This window comes from Pteropus medius, unplaced genomic scaffold, assembly GCF_902729225.1.
Source record: "Pteropus medius unplaced genomic scaffold, Ma_sr-lr_union100, whole genome shotgun sequence".
Classification (NCBI taxonomy): Eukaryota; Metazoa; Chordata; class Mammalia; order Chiroptera; family Pteropodidae; genus Pteropus; species Pteropus medius.
The window spans coordinates 10,113,281-10,132,868 of NW_024352785.1; the positions used below are offsets into that span (position 1 = coordinate 10,113,281).

At 33.3% G+C, this 19,588-nt stretch overlaps 1 protein-coding gene across 1 annotated transcript in view; it reads left to right on the forward strand.

The window, feature by feature from the left end:
• AP3S1 (adaptor related protein complex 3 subunit sigma 1) overlaps positions 1-19,588 on the forward strand; it is a 58,140-nt gene that overhangs the window by 14,345 nt on the left and 24,207 nt on the right. Inside the window, exons 2-3 of the mRNA XM_039848493.1 lie at positions 1,547-1,638; positions 4,742-4,853. Of these exons, the coding sequence (XP_039704427.1) occupies positions 1,547-1,638; positions 4,742-4,853 (204 nt within the window). The remainder of the gene's footprint in view (positions 1-1,546; positions 1,639-4,741; positions 4,854-19,588) is intronic.

Sequence of the window (19,588 nt, forward strand, 5' to 3'; positions counted from 1 at the left end):
CTACAGTAGTAGGCTTCTTTTAGGCTCTAGGGATGTAGGTGAATTAACGTGGTTGAAGCAGCAAGCGTAGGTAAGGCCATCCAGGTGACACCATTTAGCTCTAGATGAAGACTAGAGGGAGGTGGTGGAGACAAACATAAGGAAGAGGGCAGCTCTCTTATATAGTGCTTTCCCCCCTCCCTCCTTTTCAAATTTTTAACGAAATATTGAATAGATAAAAGAATTTATATATTAAATATCTGTAAGATAAGAAATAATTCCCTAACTACTCTCTATTCACTACCCCATTTAAAAAGAAAAATTACCAATACCTTTGGAATCTTTCTGTACCTCTCTTATATTTCATCCTATTTCTACTCTACATTCTAACTACCATCTTGACTTTTTAAAATTGTCCTTTATTTTTGTTTTGCCATGTATTTTTTTGTCCTTAAACAATTTATTGTTAAGTTTTACATGTTTTTCAACTAAAAAAAAAAAATAGAATCATGTTTACAGTCTTCTGTGACTTGATTTAAACATTTCTAAGGTCTAAAAACAACATTTCTACGATCATCATTGGCATTGTATCTATTATAGTCATTCATTTTCATTGCTGTGTAATATTCTGTTCAGGAATAAACTGCAATTTACGCATTCTAGCATTGATGGACGTTTATATTGTCGCTTTTTGGCTATTGCAAACAGTGCTGCTGTAAGCATTCTTGGAAACATCTTTTTGAATTTCTCTAGTGTATAACTAGAAGTTGTATATCTCTGTGCTAGGGTACCCACATGTTCTGCTTTACTAGGTAAAGCTGGTCTGTTTTTGGAAGTGATTGTACCAATTTACAGTTCTCTAGTATTATATAAGTGCTTTGTTGTTCCACATTCTTGCCAGTACTTGAAATTATTAGACATTTATATGTCTTTATCCATAGTATAGATACTTAATGTTTTCATTGTGGTTTTAATTAGCAGGGTTCCCCCCTACGCACCTTTTTTCCTTTTTTCTTTTTCTCCCTGTATGTACTTAAACAGCTTTCATAGTTTATTCACCACTCTGGTTTTCATTTTCTGATAACATACAAAAATGAATAAGATGGATGGATTCTTAACCTCAATTTACATTTAGTTAAACTTACTTAATTGGAAGCTCCAAACTTTTTTCCATTAAAATATAGATTAGCTACATGAATTATTTATAACTTTATTTCTGTGTTTCAGTTTACTCATTTGAAAAGCAATGGGCTTTGACTAGTTAATATCTGGTGTCCCTTTTACTACAGTTCATAATTCATCCATCTAATATTTCTTATTGGTTTTTGAAACTTAGAAATGTTATATTGTGGTTGTAAACTATAAAGTATTGATTTTGTTTTTGCTTTTGTTTTTCATAAAAAAATGTTGGGTTTGTTTCTGTAAGATGTAATATGTTAATTCTCCAAGGAACTCTCTCTTAGATGAATTTTCCATGCAGATATTACTGTCTTTTATTTTTTAAAATTCTTAAAATATTGTCAATCTATAAATTCGATCCTAACATATATGAATTATTCTTTCTCAGAGTGAAGATACACAACAGCAAATCATCAGGGAGACATTCCATTTGGTATCTAAGAGAGATGAAAATGTTTGTAATTTCCTAGAAGGAGGATTGTAAGTAAAGCATTTCATAGACATTTCTAATCTTTATTTATATGATTAAAATATGTAATGTTTAATCAGTTTATGGTAAAAGTGTTTTAAGTTTGATTAATTGGATCAAGTGAATTAATTGCTGCCTACGTTAGCTATAAATCTAACTTAAAGAATTTTTTAAAGATATACAATTTTTTTATTTTTAAGAATTTTATAAAGGTATTTTATATAAAGGTAATATATTCCTATAGCAAAAATTCAAACATTACAAGGAAGTGTAAAATGTAAACTAAGAGTCTCCCTCTCCCAGCTTTAGTCCTTCTTCCCAGTTTCTTGTATAACCTTCTAGAAAATTAATTTTCCATTGACTAACATGTAAAAGTAGGATCTTCAAACATTTTGCTTATGGGATCAAACTATGTATGCTAGTTTGCATGTTGCTTGTTTTCACTTAATATTTTGAAAAGCTTTGCACATAAAGACATGTAGAACAATCTTATTATTTTTAATGACTACAAAGAATTCCTTTGAGTGAATAGAACTGTTCATAAAGTTTTAAAGTACCTCTATTTTATAATTACAAGGACGTCTGAAGTCTGCTTTTCAAATATAGGTCTATGTGTGTGCATGTGTATATACAGGCATATCTATATAGATAGATTAGAATTCAACTAATATGTTTTTCTATTTTAAATTAATAAGTAAGAGTTACTTATAGTTAACTTGCCGGCCACTATAAATAAATACTTTTAAATTAATGGGTCCATGAAAACAATTTGCTTTCAAATAGTTTTGTAACGTTCCCCCAGGTTTATATTATTAATTTCTTAATAAGATATTTCCTCATTGACAATTCAAAAACTGAACTTTAACTGAGCCCCATTATGAATAATCACAGGTTAGTCAGAGAAACCTACACTTCTGTATTTTAAGGTGTATGATGCATATTATGAAAAATAGGATAGTAGAGAAGTCATTCTTACCTGACCATAAATTACTTATTATCATGTAGAAATTTTACTTTCATTTCATAAAAGATTATATCATGCTGCACTTAAAGTTACACTTATAAATATATACTTATAATTTGTAAATTTTGCTGTTAACTCAAGATCTCCAATTTAATAGTCGAGACGGGTACACCTGCTTTCTGTTTTTCTATTTTAATGGTACTTTACTTATTTCTCTAAAATTCTGTAGTTTAGTTCTCTAAGCTTCTGTAGTTTAGTCGTCTTTGCTATTACTATCACTTCTCTCATCTCAACCTCTTAATCTTTTATCTCATAGGAAACTTATCACTCAGTACAATGTACTGCATGTGGTAGACATGCAAGAGCCTGACTGATCAAACCCAGGGCATTGTTTGAACTAGAAATAATGGCTTGACTTTGTGATTATTCTTTTCCAACCTTATAAAAAGTAGAAAGCAAATACTGCATCAGAGATGAGGCTACACATCTGGTTTAGTCATAGTTTTATCCTTAACATTCTGATTTTCTCGATCAGGTAACTTAAAATTCTTGTACCTCTGTTTTCACCTCTGTAAAATGAGGAATTTGACTGAGAGGATTTCTAAAATTCTGTGGTTTTATATGATATATTGTATTCTGTACAAGAGTTTGTGTCAATATTAATCAGTATTGAATTGTAGTTTAAAGATGAAGTTGTATTTTTAAATGAAAAATACTAACTTGCCATATTTATATCTTTGCTTTCTTTTTATAACATTAATAACCATTTGAAAGTTTCAAAAGTTTGGTCTTCTTTTAAAGCAGAGCCAAATAAAGGTTTAAGATAACCGCTAAACTGCTTATTCAGGATAAAGCAAAGCCTGCTTTTTGTGCTCTTTTTGTCTCCTTCAAGGAACAATTGCAGTCACAGCCTATAGAAGTAATCTCAGGGAATCTTAAAAGTGCACATACATATTTTTATATTGAATATCTTTTCTAAAAATATATCTTGCATAGTAGAAATTTTTTTGGTCAAATATTACTACCTTTTTTGCTATTAGAGATCATAAAGATAGTGTATACGTAAAGAAGTTATTTCTACAGAATTTGTAAATTCAGTGTTACTTTTACTGAGTAAGTGATAGATGTTATTTTCCCATGTCTTGTTTGATTGTTCAATTAGCTTTGGTTACATTTAGTCTTGATTTTATATTATGTTAGTGTTAAAGGGTCTTTTGAGGTGAACTAATTATTGTAAACTTGATTATAAAATAACTATAGCAAAATATATGATGTTTGCAATGATTTCTAAATTATTTTTTAAATGCTGTAATTTCAATCAACATAAGTAAAAACATTTGATAAAAGAACTGAGTATCTCTTAGCTCAGTTTTTTTTCCATTTATATTCCAAAACAAAATGTATTTTTTGGAGATCTTAATGGGAAATCTGTCCAAATTTAAGAAGAAATGTCATTTTTTTTTTCTAGTTGCTTATCAGTCTTAACCTGTGTAACTTACTGTGACCAATGGAGTTGAATCCAGTAAGCACTTACAAATGCCCTCTGATCTGATTTCTGCCTACTTCTCTCATCTCATTGCTTACTAATTTTTCGTTGTTGGAGGCTTTCTTTCTCTTCCCTGAACATCTATATTTTGTTCTTGATGAAGTGTCTTTTTTATTAGTTGTTACCTTTGCCTGAAATGCTGTTCTCTAAATTTTTTCATGGCTGGCTCATTATCTTTAGATCCCAGCCTAAATGTCAGTCTTAACATCCAATCTGAAGTAAAGAATCCATCAATATGGTATCATCCTATTTTGATTCTCTATATATAGCAACTTCTACTCTGATAATTTTTTCTAATGTATTTGTTTGTTTATTGCTCCTTACCCACTATCAGCTCCTGGCACATAGTAGGTATTCAGTAGAGAGGTTAATGAATGAATGAATGAAATTTAAGCACTAACATCTTTTACTTGACATTTTTGGTGAAAACACCATCTTATTTTATAAAACTTACTCTGATACAAGTTTACTTGAATGTATGCCATTAAATGTTACCTTTCATTTTATAAAAGGTTTTGAAGCAAATTGTCAGTTTGCTTGAGCTAATGAAAATATTTTTCTTTTTGTTCATATAACATTCGAATTGTTTTGTTTTGTCCTATAGATTAATTGGAGGATCTGACAACAAACTGATTTATAGACATTATGCAACGTTATATTTTGTCTTCTGTGTGGATTCTTCAGAAAGCGAACTTGGCATTTTAGATCTAATTCAAGTAAGTTAACAAATTTGGCATATATAGTTTTAAAAACTCATGTTCTAAATTTTCTAAAATGATGTTTTGTTTGGTAAGAAAGTGTTCCATAGAGGATACTGGTTAGATAAAAGAGGAATGAGAGATGTAAGAACATGTAGACTAATTTAATCTGATTAAGACTAATCACAACTAATTCCCTCATGCCCCTTTTTTTCCTGTTCATGTAAGTCACTACAGGAAGCCCAAGGCTCATGGGTCTTTTGCAATACATATCCAGATCTGACCCTAAAACCTACTCCTCTCTATCTCCTGAAAATCTTTCATAATGTCCCTGGAGCTCAAGGTCAGTCATCAGCAAATTCTTCTTTATCTTCCATATCTTCTGTTAATATTACCTTCACCTTTTTGCTGTAAGTTAAATCTGGTTTCCCTGATGACATTACTGCAACCTTCTCCAGTGGTAGCAGTTTTCTTTCACAGTTTCTTCATACTATTGAGTCTGGAGGTGTTCTTGCTTCTCATTGCTTTTTCCAGATCATTCTCTCTTCTAAAACACCTCCAAACTTTATCTTATGTTATCATGCTATACCACTCATCCTGTTGCTGTAATCTTTCATTCCCACCTCCCATTCATTGGAGATTTTGTCAAAAGTTTTTTAGCAAAGAGATTTTACCCTACTTGCAAGCTGAAAAGTTAACTACCACAGTTTCATGGATGCTTGCAGAAGATGAGATGTTTCTGGGCCAGAAACAAAAGACTATATTACTAACAGCAAAAGTGGTAGCCAAAGTAACAGCATTTGCTTACATTGGTTTTCAAGTCTCACTTCCCAAAATGTGACTTCAAGAGGGCACGTGATACCTGCATAGACAGTGGATTGAACTATAGGAGAAGAAACCCAAGCTTAGGTTACTGGAATCTTTCATAACGGGCATAAAGCATGTCTGTCCTTGAGGAGGAGGAAGTGTATAGGTAAACCTACCTTTTGCTTTGGAGGGAGACAGTCTATTTTCCACAGCTGTTTGCTGTATAAGCTTGCTTGAAAAGATAGACCACAGTAAAGTTAGTAACTCTGCTCACATCATGTGCAGAAATGGGAGACCTCCGGAGAACCGTTGACTGCATTCACTCCAGTAATACTTCTGTTATAATTCCCGGTGATTTCAGTGTTCATGTGGACAGTTCTTCTAGTACACTGGTGTCTTCAAATGTGGAATTCCTCTTCTCCAGAGAATTCTTCTCTCTACGCCACCTTACTGCTCATTTCTAGATCTTGTGTTTTTCCAAAGTTCAATTCTTTCACCATCTCAAATTCACAGTTTTCACTCTATCACATCTTATCTTTCATATCACAATTTCTATTACTCCAACAATTCTTTGAACCTGTTGGGATATTCACTCTTTTAAATCTGTTAGTTTTATCACTGCCCCGATCTTCCTCATGTCTTACTTTCCTTACCCAGCGTAAATTCTATGACCAGTTGTGATAACCATAGCTTTCTACATGCTCAGCTCTTTCTCTGTACTTATACATTTGAACATACTCAGAGAGAAAAAACAACCATACTTACTGACCTCACTTTAAATTCATGATCCCTGTCCTCAGTGAGTCTTTATGTTACCCAGTAATCATACTAGTTTCCTGATCCATTCAGTGTCTCATACTCCTAGACAACTACTACTTGTTTATTGCTCCTTCTCCTCTTTCTATAAACTTCTAGCATCTTGCTCCCTAGTTCACTGAGAAAATTGAAGCAATAAGAGAACTTGTGCAGGCTATATATCTATGTCTATGTACTTTACTCTTTCTTCTATGACAGACGAACTCACTAATGGCTAAGGCCAGTTCACCTACTTTTATACTAGTATCTTCATCCTCATTGTTGTTTCAGTTCTCCCTTTTCTGTATTATTTTTCCTTTCTCTTTTAGATAATTCCCACTAGTATATAACATATTCTCCCATCTTTAAAAGAAAAATGTCCTGTCTCTGCTACCTTCTCCAGCCACTGCATTATTTCTTTCCCTCCCTTTATGGCAAAAATACTTTAAAAATGTCTCTATACAGTTTCTCAGATTTTTCTTCTCCCCTTCTGCCTTGAACACACTCCCATCAAGTTTTCAGCTGTATAGTTGCTGAGACAAAGGTTTTCTTTCATCAGTCCTTCTTTATTAAAGATTATCACTCTCTTCATGAAATATTTTCTTTACTTGACTTCTAGGATACCTTACTTGCCTGTTTTTCATCCTACTTCTGTAGTCAGCTTCATATCAGTTTCTTAATCTTTCCTACCTCCTCTTTGGTAAATCCTGTTGGGTATACAGAATCTGACCACTTATTACTCTCTGTACTGCCAATACATTGACATATGCCACTACCAGCTCTTGCCTTAAGTAGACTGGTCTTCCTGCTTACACTGTCTTCTTCCTCTAGTCTTTTCTCAGTATAACAGAGTGATGATATTGAAATATGCTGCATCTTACACTTTTCTATTCCAAACTCTTCAATGGCTTCCCTTCTCATTCAGAGTAAAGGCGAACTTCCTTGCAAATGATGCACAAGGTACCACATGATTTGACTCTCCTTCCCATACCCTACTACTATCTTACTTCGTCTTCTATTCCTTTTTCTTTTGCTCTATCCCCATTGGCCTCCTTGTTGTTCCTCAGATATACCAGGCGTGCTTCTACCTCAGAATCTTTGTACTTGCTGACCTTTCTACCTAGACTATTCTTCCATTTGATATTCCCATGGCTAGCTCCATCATTCTTTCAGTTCTTGACCCAGATGTCACCTTCTCAGTATGGTATTCTCTGCCCCTTCTCTTCGATGTGTTCTAATCCCTTTCCTGCTTTATTATTCTTTTCTTTAGTACCTATCACCATTTAATATACTATATATTTGACTGGATTTATATTATTTATTGTCATTTAGCCTTACAAGGACATAAGCTCTATTAGGGCCAGGATTTTTTGTTTATTTTGTTCACTGATTTATCTCTAGTTTGTAGAAAGGTCTTGGCACATAGTAGGTCCTCAAAAGATAATTGTTGAATGAATGAATGTATTTAATGCCTGATATTTAGCATTCTTTATAAGATAAGTGAAACAAAACCCAAAGGTTAATTAGAAGAGTTAGCTAGAAAAATATAGTAGTTGCTATGTTTTTTTTTTAATCTTAGTGCTGGTTACATTAAGATGTTTAATTTGTGAAAATCATTAAGCTCTGTATGTACTTAAGGTTTTCGTACTTTCTGGTTGTCGTGATATTATATTAAAATTTAAAAATTAGCTCTGACAATAAAAAAATGTAGTTGCTACAAATAATTGTGTTGCATTAAGATTACCAGAGGGAATGCTCTGAATTTATATTTTCTTTCCTTGACCTGGGACAGTGCAAAACTATAAAGATATAGTGTAGGTAAGTTGTAGGTTAAAGAAAGCTACATATAAAACGGAAGTTTTCTTTGCTTGAAATCAGCGAGAAGGAGGCATGGTTGGAGATCTAATTCATTTACAGTAAATGAGAAATTAATCAAAGTAGAAAAGTTTGGTAATAATTTTGTGTACCAAACTTAAAAATATTAGAAGTGCTTAGATTAAGGCTTTAAGTACCAAAATATTATTAATAAAGGAAAAAAGAACAAGTGATTAGTGGAGCTGTTAATATGCCCGATTATTCCTGAATCCATAATCGTGGGTTTTGAGGAAGAACTAGATATCTAAGTCATATGAAATCACAAAGTAATCATGACAAACATTCTTGGTATATTTTTCTTTTTTTAATTGGTGGTGAAGACATGACACTTTTAATATAAAAATGACTATATTAAGATAAACGTATACATTATAAGATAGAATAGAAATGTTTTGTAATATTAAAAGCTGTAAGAGGAGACTTCAAAGAACTTTTGAGCTTTTCTCCTGGGAACTACTTGAGAAACACTGCTAACTTTTCCTGTGTTTTGTTTTGCCAAAGGCTTTCCTAATGAAGAAAGAGAAGCCAACTTTTACTTATATATATGTATTGGTAACAGTTAAGAGTTGATCAGAACTCTATTGCATTGCCTTTTAACTTTTGTTCATTATTACATTTCTTGGTTTATCCTATATAGGTAGTAGTTAATTCATTATACCGTTTTTTCAAAGAAGCTTTGTATTTTTTAGAACATGATTTTTTAATGCGGGACTTTATATTTCTCTCTTAATTATCCATGGCTGAAGAGAGTGGTAGACATACACACTATATTCCAAAACTGTTTTTTTAATTTTCCTGAGGTAACTACTACTGTTACAATAGGAAAAACAAAACTAATCCATTTCAAATTTAGTCTGTTTTATTAAAGAGAAATATTACAATTAAGAAAGACTAAAACAGGAAGTGCAAAAAAAAAAAATGGTGTAGATGATAGAGGCTCTGTTCATCCCTCTGGCAACCAAATCAAAATTGTGACAGAAACAAGGAGCAGCAGCAAGGAAAAATCACCTGAGATCTTGATGAACAAGCCATGCAACTAGGGAGAAATCCAAGAAAGCACCCTGCAACGGCAGACAGTAGGACGGGGCGAGCACGCGGGGCTGCGCTGTCTCGAGTGGCTGAGTGAGACGAAGGCTGCGGCAGCGACAGGAACAGCGACAGCCTCCTCTTTAAGGGGCCTTGTCCACAATTGGACTTTCATAGTGACGGACCTGGTCGCTCTGAGCACCAGTGCCAATTCAGCTACACTCAAGGGACACCAGGCACCTACAGGGAGACATTGTCGGAGTGAGGGTCGAGGCGAGATTCTCTAAGTACAGAAGTGCCGGCGGTATCCATTGATCTCTGTTGAGCTCTCCCCCCTACCAGTGCTCTGACACAGCGCCACCATAGCCTAGACATCATCAAACTGGATACTGCTATTTGCGACAACATAGATGGACCTCGAGATAATCATGCTAAGTGAAATAAGCCAGACAGAAAAAGTTGAAAATCACATGATATGACTTATATGTGAGATATAAACCTAAGAGCAACAAATGAACAGGACAAACAAACAAAGACTCATGGGCATGGACTATAAGAGGGTAAGGGGTCGGAGAGGGGGAAGAAGGTAGATGGGGTAAAGGGGGTCAAACATAGGGGGTTAAGGGGAAGGTGTAGTGGATAAAGGGGATCAAATATATGGTAGCTGAAGGAAACTGGACTTTGGGTGGTAAACACAATAGAATGTACAGATGTCAAATTATAATGAACACCTGAAAATTATATGATTGTATTAACCAATGTTATCCCAATAAACTTAATTAGAGAGAGAGAGAGAAAACTGTTAACAGACATCGCTCCTCCCAGAGGATTCTGTGAAACTCTGCCTCCCGCAACTTGCAGCCCCACCCAAGCCACATCCAGATGGATCAGCAAGTGCCTAGACTCACACTAGAGGCAGCTGGCCTCAGTTTCTGGTGTGGCCTTTTGAGGCAACTATAAGCATAGCATCTGTGGATTGCTTGCTGAATTTTAACAGGTGGCCCTAGAGGGGCAGAGGCTTGGGCTAAATTTGGCCTGCAGCTGAACCCCTCTCAGGACTATACCACTGGACACCTACTTCACATTAATAAGACTGGGAGACTTAGGGAAAAGAAACAGACATGGAAAGGCAGCCAAAATGGGAAGACAAAGAAGCATAAACCATATGAGAGAACAGAACAGAGATCCAGAAATAATGGAGTCAAGTAATCTAACAGATGCAGAGTTCAAAACACTGGTTATAAAGATGCTCAATGAACTTTTGCGAAGTGTAAATAAATTCAGTGAGAACTTCAAAGAGATAAAAAACATAAAAATGGAAATGAAAATATAAAAGGGAACCAGTCTGAGATGAAGAACATATTATCTGAGATGAGAAACATATTAAATGGAATAAACAAAGGAATAAACAGTGAATAAAGAAGAGGATCAAATGACCTATCTAGAGGACGGGAAAGCCAAAGACAATTAGAATGGCAAGAAAAAAGATACCAAGACTATAAAAATAATTTAAGGAGCATATGGCACACTATTAAAGGTCAAAATATCTATCTCATCGGCCTTCCTGAAGGAAAACTTCCCTAACCTGGTGAAGGAAATAGACATACAACCCCAGGAAGCTCAGAGAACCCCAAAAAGCAGGGATCCAAAGAGGCCCACACCAAGGCACATCATAAGTAAAATGCCAAAGGTTAAATATGAAGAAAGAATCTTAAAAGCAGCAAGAGAAAAGCAGATAGTTACCTGCAAGGGAACACCCATAAGACTGGCAACTTATTTCTCAAAACTATGCAGGATAGAAGGGCTTGGCCCAAAATATTCATCATGATGAAGACCTAGGATCTACAGCCAAGAATATTTTATCCAGCAAAGCTGTCATTTAGAGTTGAAGGACAGATTAAAAGCTTCCCAGACAAAAATAAGCTAAAGGAATTTAACACCACCAAGCTAGTATTACAGGAAATGTTGGAGAGACTTCTTTAAGAAGAAAAAACATGTATCAAAAACAGGAATAAAGAATGGTAACAACTACATTCCTACCAATAAGTACCTCAAATGGAAAAGAATTAAGTGCTCCAACTAAAAGATAGAGTGGATGAATGGAAAGGAAAACAAGACCCCTACATGTTGCCTATAAGAGACTCACTTCAGATTAAAAGACACAGACTAAAAGGAAGGGGATGGGAAAAGATATTGCTTTGATGGACCTAAAAAGTATTTAAGTCAGACAGAGAAAGATAAACACTATGTGATTTCACTTATATGCAGAATCTAAGGAATAAAAAGAACAAACTAATCAAAAACAGACTCACCAATATAGAGAATAATCTGGTGATGGCAAGAGGGAAGTAGGTTGGGAGAATGGGATGAACGGTTAAAGAAGTATAAATTAGTAGCTGATGGATGTTCATGGGGATGGGGAGCATAGCATAGGGAATGCAGTTAGCATTAATATGTTGGCTAGATGGAGGGTTGGGAGGAAGGGAGCAACTGAGATCATTTTATGAACTATATAGATGTCTAACCAATGTACTGTATACTTGAAATTAATTAAATAAATTAAAAACTAAAACAAATGTGAGTTTTCCCAGAGGCAAATCAGAAGTATTTTACATTTGTGTCCTGAGCTTTAAGTAGTCATCATTGATTATTATTTTGATGCTGTGGTCAATCTTAATGGTTACGAGAGCATAGTTGTTATATCTCAGAAGGGAGTTATATGGAGAGTTGCCAAAGGACAAATGTCCTTTATCATATTTGAAGTAAATTCTGTTATATGTTTGTGGAAAGTAGACACTGTGTTTTGCAATTTTTTTTAGCCATTACTATTCAAATGTTGATTCTTGATATTTCAAATTTGTCTCCCTATTATATAAAATGTAGAAAAGAGAATTTCAGGAGAATTATGTTACCTTCCCATTGCTAATGTAGGCTAGAACTGTTTTTGCAAGATCATATTGAGTTATCACATGTTGAACTATTCATGTCACAAAAAAAAGATAAGTTCTATAATTTATCTTACAGGGACTAATTCTGTCACTACTGTGAACATGTTCGAAGTTCTATGGTTGCTGTCTTTCCCCTGTGATTACCGTAGATCATTTAATACTTAAGAAGGAGTGCTGAGCATGCATGACTCAGTCACTTGTAAAAACATTGGTTGAGTGAACAAAGGTGGAAAGGAGTAACTTATTGTTTCTACTTTTGTTTCATGAAACAGCTATTTAGAGCTTATTAAGAACTGATTTCTTGCTTTGTCCATCCTCTAGTTTTGAGAAAGGCAATTATAATATAAAAAGCAAACATGGAAAAGTATAAACTAAGAGTTTAGATCAAAACCTCTTGGTTGTGTATATTCTTTAGAGACTGGATCAAGAAATTTTAATAAACATCAACATGTGATTACTAAACATATGCTTAATTTTGGTATTTTGAACATTAGAAATGATACCATTTAAATGATCATGGAAGCATATATTTTTATGTAAAGATTTTGTGTAAATGCATATGTTATCCCAAATTTGACTTATATAAAATCTGAGAGAAGGCATTATTAGTAAATTTCTTGTGTCACTAAATTGAAGAATCAGCTTCTGTTTTCTGTGTGTTTTTGTTTAATTCTTTGTAAGTTAGGGGGAAAAGGCAATCCTTTTTTGTTTTTGATGTGTACTATTTTAGTGTGATATTGACTACCATATAAATAAATTTCAGAGTTGATAGCTTTTCTTAGAGCCCTTTCTGCTGTAGCTTATCTTCATTGGGAATGTTAAAATATTTACAGAGTGAGAATAGAAGTTTATTAAATATTAATGTTTGTTGTTTGAGTTATTTATAAGCAGTCATATTGTCCTCAATTAATTTGTTATGCCAAGCTGATAATGGGGCATGAAAGTTCACTAGATAATTCTATTTTCTGTTGTTTTCTGCATCACATATAGCAATTACAGTAGTATCACTCTTGTTCAGTTGTAGTTAGGAAGAATTGACAACTAACAGCTAAACTTTTTTTTAGGTGTAGAAAGATAAGTTTTGACCGTTGTATTAGAATAAATGTATAAATTAGAGCACCATGTATAGCATTTGTAATTACTATGGTACTGTGTATTAGACTAGCTTTCGTGAATTTGGTTATGGCTGCTGATGCTAATTTAATTTAGTGCGAGATTGAGCATATCATTTAATCTTTACAGATCTTGAGTTTTTTTCACCTGTCAAATGTGACTTTCAATATACAGACCTGTGAGGTTGTTAGAAAGATCAGTGAATTAAAGCAAGCTAGTAATGGTTAAAACTCTTCTGGCTCTGCTTTGTCATGACTATATAACTTTGGGCAAGTTATTTAACCTCTTTGACTGTTATTTTCCTCATCTGCAAAATAGGGGTAATACTACTAATACCAACTCATAGAGTAGGTGCAGATTTCGAAAAAGATATTTTCTGTGAAGCTTGTGGCTAAATTACTGATATGTAGGAGTCCGTGTTTTTAGCTAACATTATCATTATCATTAAAAGATATTTTCTGTGAAGCTTGTGGCTAAATTACTGACGTAGGAGTCAGTGTTTTTAGCTATCATTATTCATTAAAGCATATATTTATAAGGAAGGCATATACAGTATTATTTTATTAGTATATAAACTGAACTGGATAAAGAAGTCCTTTTATATGTTTATATAAAAGAATTTGTGAATCTTTTAATTCTGTGTGTATGATGGTCTAGGATGAACTCTATATGGTAATAGAGTTAATGTGATAAGAAATAGGCTTAATTGGGGAAACTTGTAAGCCAAGAATACTTAGGTGAAGAAAAATCTCCTATTCCCATCATCACATAGGAAATTATGCTGAGATAGGTACTACCTTAACATAGAATGGTGTGCCAGTGGAGGCTTTGCTCCATCCCACTCCACATCATTGTTCTACCTTATTATAAGGGTAGGTTTGAAAGCACCCTTGTCAGCGGGATGACATATATACACTACTTAAGCTTTAGCTATGTAGGTTTAGGTGCCACCTGTTTTTGAGAATTGTCTGGGAAACTCAGCTGACTAGCACTTGAGAACTGTGAGAGGTTGCATTTTCTTTATTGAGAGGGAGGTTGGTGAATAAACCCCTGATCTGGAAAAATGAGTTCTAGTGCAGTGCCTCCTGCTGGAGAAAGAGGGAGTCCTGGCGCTGTTGGCTTATCTTCCAGGCAATCCAGAGCGAATGCCCAGGATCGTTTTAGGAAAATTCTGCTTGCTATACTGTACTATATTACCAGAATAGTAAAACTTCTCGTTTTTAATAGGACTTTTTTCTTATATACATGTGGGAATCAAAAAAGTTTTTCTGTAAACAATTTAAAATACACACTGTTAGAGCGATTCAGCATTCCTAAGATTCTTTTCCTATATTACTTTCTTGTTGAAAAGTCTAAGTTCCAATAATTGGAAATGTAAAGTTTACTTTTCAGTTATTTTTGTTGCTACTTCTTCATGATAAATCCTGGTGTCAAATTTGGTGATACTTACTATTCTAATTTACATGTTTTGTTGACATCTCAGCAGTCCTCTTGGGAGACATCATAGTGTCAAATTGGTATTTGGAGTCAGACAGTATGTATTTGAATATTGGCTCTGCCATCTCATAGTTATATACTTTTGAGCAAATTACATAGCGTTATCCATCCCCAATTTTCTTGTCTGTAGGTGTTGGTTCTCATACCTACCTTGCCAGCATTGTTGGAAGAATTAGAGCTAATGTATGTAGAGCCGTCAGCAGAGGGCCTACAATGTAGTAGACGTTGTTATTTATTTTATAGTGGTAAAGGAAGTATTTTGGAACTCAGGTACTAAAAGTCAGAATTTTAGAGCTGGAAGGTACTTAAAATTAAATTTTTCCCCTTCAAAGTAGGTTCAAGAGAGAGAAAACAACTCATCTTATGGTGTTTTTATTTAAGGTGAATTCTTTATTTCCCAGCGTAGAATGGTAGGTTTTCAGGGAGGAATTGTTTCCTTCCTTCTGCTGACTTTGAGTTTCATTTGTTCTTCTTTTTCTAGTTCTTTAAGATAAAATGTTAGGTCGTTTATTTGAGATTTTTTTTTTGTTTCTTGAGATAGGCCTGTAGTGATATAAACTTTCCTCTTGTTACTGTTTTTGCTGTATCCCGAAAGTTTTGATATGTCTTTTCATTCTCATTTGTTTCCTTGTGTCTCTCCATCTCTCCTTTTATTTCTTCTTTGACCCAGTCATTCTTTAGTAGCATGTTGTTTAATCTCCACATATCTTTATTTTTTCACAATTTCTGTTTGCAGTTAATCTCCAGTTTTAGAACACTGTGGTCAGAGAATATGCTTGCTTTGATTTCAGTCTTAAATTTATTGAGGCTAATTTTGTGTCCCAACATATGGTTTATCCTTGAGAATGTTTTACGTACACTAGAGAAGAAAATATAAACCGGCGTATTGGGGTGAAAGGCTCTGTACATGTCAATTATGTCCATTTGGTATAATGTGTCTTTTAAGCTGATATTTCCTTATTGATTTTCTGTTTGGACAATCTAGCCATAGCTGTCTATGGAGTGTTTAGGTTCTCTACTATAATTGTGTTTTTGTCAGTTTCTCCTTTTAGTTTTGTTAGTAGTTGCTTTTCTCAGGGAGGAATTAGATCTAGAAGAGGAAAGTGCACTTTGAACTATGTTTTTCAGATTTTTTCCTACCCTGTCTTCTAGATTCTCCAAATTTAACATCTTCTGTATAACCACAGGACAGTGATTAAAATCAGGAAATTAACATTGATACTGTTAATTTTGTCTGATCTTTAGACTTTATACAGAATTTGCCAGTTGTCCCATTAATATCATTTTTTTCATTCAGAGTTCAGTTCGGGTCACATATTTCATTTAGTTTTCGTGTCTCCCAAGTCTCCTTTACTCTGTAATAGTTATTCATTTTTGTCTTTTATTCATGTCTTTCATATCTTGATCTTTTGAAGAGTACTGGCCAGTTATTTTGTAGAATATTCCTCAGTTTGGATTTGTTTAATGTTTCTTAATGATTAAATTTGGTGTATGTATTTTGGGCAAAAATACTACAGAAGCGATGTTATGTCCTTTTCAGTGTATCAGGAGGTACATGATGTCATTTTTGTCCCATTACTTGTGATATTTATTCTGATTCCTTGGTTAGGGTGACGCCTGTCAGGTTTACTGTAAACTTCCATTTTCCCTTTATGCTTAAAAGTATTGTATGGGGAATATTTTTGAAACTATATAAATATCCTTTTTCTAAACATATTTTTGGTCATTAATTTTAACATCTATTGATGATTCTTGCCTGAAAGAATTATTATTGTGGTATATGCCAAATGGTGATTTTTCCATCCTGCCTTCTGTATTTATTAGTTGAAATTCTGAAAGGAAAAGCTAAGATTATTATTCATCTTATTTTGGTTTAAATCAGCGCTCAAAATATCAGTCGTATCATGTTCAATTATAGGTAGAATAGCTTTCAAGGCCATTTTTAAAATTAACTTTTGCTTGGAAGTTTAAAGATAGTTCTAACAATTTATGTCAATATGTTTTTTTTAAAATGTTCTCATGAGTAGGTTTTGTTCAGAGAAAGAAATAATCAGAGGCTACTTTCATTTTTAAATTAGTATTTTATATATTAGCCTTACAAATTCAAAACCCAAGTTCTTCCTTAAGCTTCTAAATTTAACATACAAATCATATTAAGTCACTTTAATTGAGGGGCTACAATGTAATTAAATTTCCTGTAGTATAAGTAGTCTTTGTTTTCATTGTATTGTGTTAATGTGGGTGGTAGTATGGAAAGTAAAATTGCCCTTTATACTTTTCTATATTTTTCAAATTCTTAAAATAACCACTTCTTACTACATTAAAAACGAAGTATTATTTTTTATTGTTATTGAAGGGATTATTTCCTAGTGAATAAGAATGTAGGTTCTGCAATAAAACTTTCTAGATTTTAAGTCAAGACTCTACTACCTATCTATTTTGGTAGTTAACTTTTTGCTTTGGATTACTCCTCTGCAAAAGTTGATAATAAAAGTACCTACCCATGGGATTATTGTGAAGGATTAAATAAAATAATGTATTTAAATCACTTGGAACAGTAGCAATGCCATAGTAGTATATACTCAAAAAATGCTAGCTTTTTAAAAGAGAAATAAATCAAACAAAAAGAATTATTGATGTGATGATTTCTTTCAGAATCATTATGACATGAATAATAGAAGACAGCCTTTCTATCAACTTTTAATTTCTTCATATTGAAATTGAGAGTTTAATATCTGTAAAGTGCCTGTAGCAAATGCATAATAAATGTCTATTTTTACTAAGATTGTCATCATTGGCACATCAATCTGTCCAGGTCAGGTTTAGTGGAAATCCAGTCCCAGATCCATTCGTATGCCAAGTCAAGTGTTGTGTACATACCTTAAACACCATACTTTAAAGATTCTGAATAGTACATGTAATGGTACATATTGGAATATGTAGCTAGGCTACACTCATAGTTCATCTTCAAAGGTAATTGATCTGATTTTAAGTTCAGTCTGACTTCCCTAGCTTTATTGGTACATTTTTAGTGGTGTTTTCTTGGTTTGAGCTAAACCAGTACCTCTCTAGAAAAGAAAAGAATTTTTTTACAGATCTCTTGGCATTGTATCAGTATTCTTAAGTTTATTCCTCCTATTCTTGGGCTTAAGACTTTTCTTGTCTTACAGTATGTTGGTTTAACATTTATATACTTCATTAATATTATAGATTGGAAACAGTAGGGTCAATTCCTCTTGAAATTTAACAGAAGTCCCTAAACGTAGAAAGGAATTACTGTTTTACCTACAAATTGTAAAGCTGGGGAAGGGAGGGGTGTCTGCCAAATAAGTGATATTGCTTAAGGATATTTTGTGGCATCTATTTTTATTGTACCCAGTACCCATTTTTATTTCTCTATATGTATATAGTATTATAGTACTAGCTAACATACGTTGAATACTATTTCTAGTGAGACAATGTTCTAAGCCCTTTATATTTATTCATTTAATCAATGAAACAACTCTATGGTATAGGTGCCATGATTATGCCCAAGTGAAGAAACTGAGGCTTAAAGTTAACTTGCCCCAGATTTCATAGTTAGAGGCTAAACTGGAATATTAATAGAGACATGCTAAAGGTTGTGCTCCTTAAATACTCTTAATTGCTAAGTTGCTTCATAATAAATTCCTCTTATCTTTCATGACCTGGACATATAGATTTGTAATTAAAGATAAATGAAATACAAGAAAGTTCTGTTGATAGAAGAGTATGTGGAAAGCAGATTCTGTTTACATGTCAATGGCATTTTTCTGAATCTTTTTTTATATTTATTTTTGGAAAACCAGGTAATTATTAAAATAAAAGAAAATTTAAAATACAATTCTCTTAGTAAATTAAAAGTAATTTTTCTCCCATTAGCCTTTGAATTCCTTGAGGCCAGAGAATAATGAGTAGCTGTTTAGTACATAATTATATTGAAATTACTTGAAACTCCATAATTTTTAAAATGAAACACAAGAGGGTGCTATTTACCATTCACTACCAGTTCCTTTTGAAATAACAGCAGCTTTATTAATTTTTTGTTGTTGGTGGTGGTGATGGTCTGGCTGGAATCCCCAAAGCCTATTAATTTGTTTTTCTTAATTTCTTTAGTTTGTAGATAGTTTTGTGTTGGCCTTGTCTATGTAATAGATAAACAGTGTATCTACCTTGGGGCTTTAGATATCAAATTATATTAAATCATTTTTGCACAAATTAGAAGAAAAGTAATGGAAAGTTTTTTTAAAGAGGGTCTTTGGTTTTTTTAAAACAAACTTAGCATTTGAATACATGATATTTTAGGAATTCTTTTCCTAAATTAAGAACATGTAGTTATAGTGACATTTTGCTACAGGGTATTTTAAAAAGTATTCACATTTTTCATAAGTGGTATCATTCTGGTTTAAATATTGACATTTTTTTTCTAAGTTAACAAGCAAATCACAAAGTTTTGATAGCCTCAGCATGTAGTTACCTTGCTTTTATATCAGCATTTATCAGCAGAATTATAACTCTTTATTTTAATTTTATAATCACATGTTTCGAACAGCCAGATGGACAATACCAGTTTCCATTAGATGTGTTTTGGGCACTTTGCTGAGCACTTTATCTCAGTCATTTAACTGACTCTTTAAGATAAACCAGAAAGGTAGGTAGTTTTATCACTTTTGT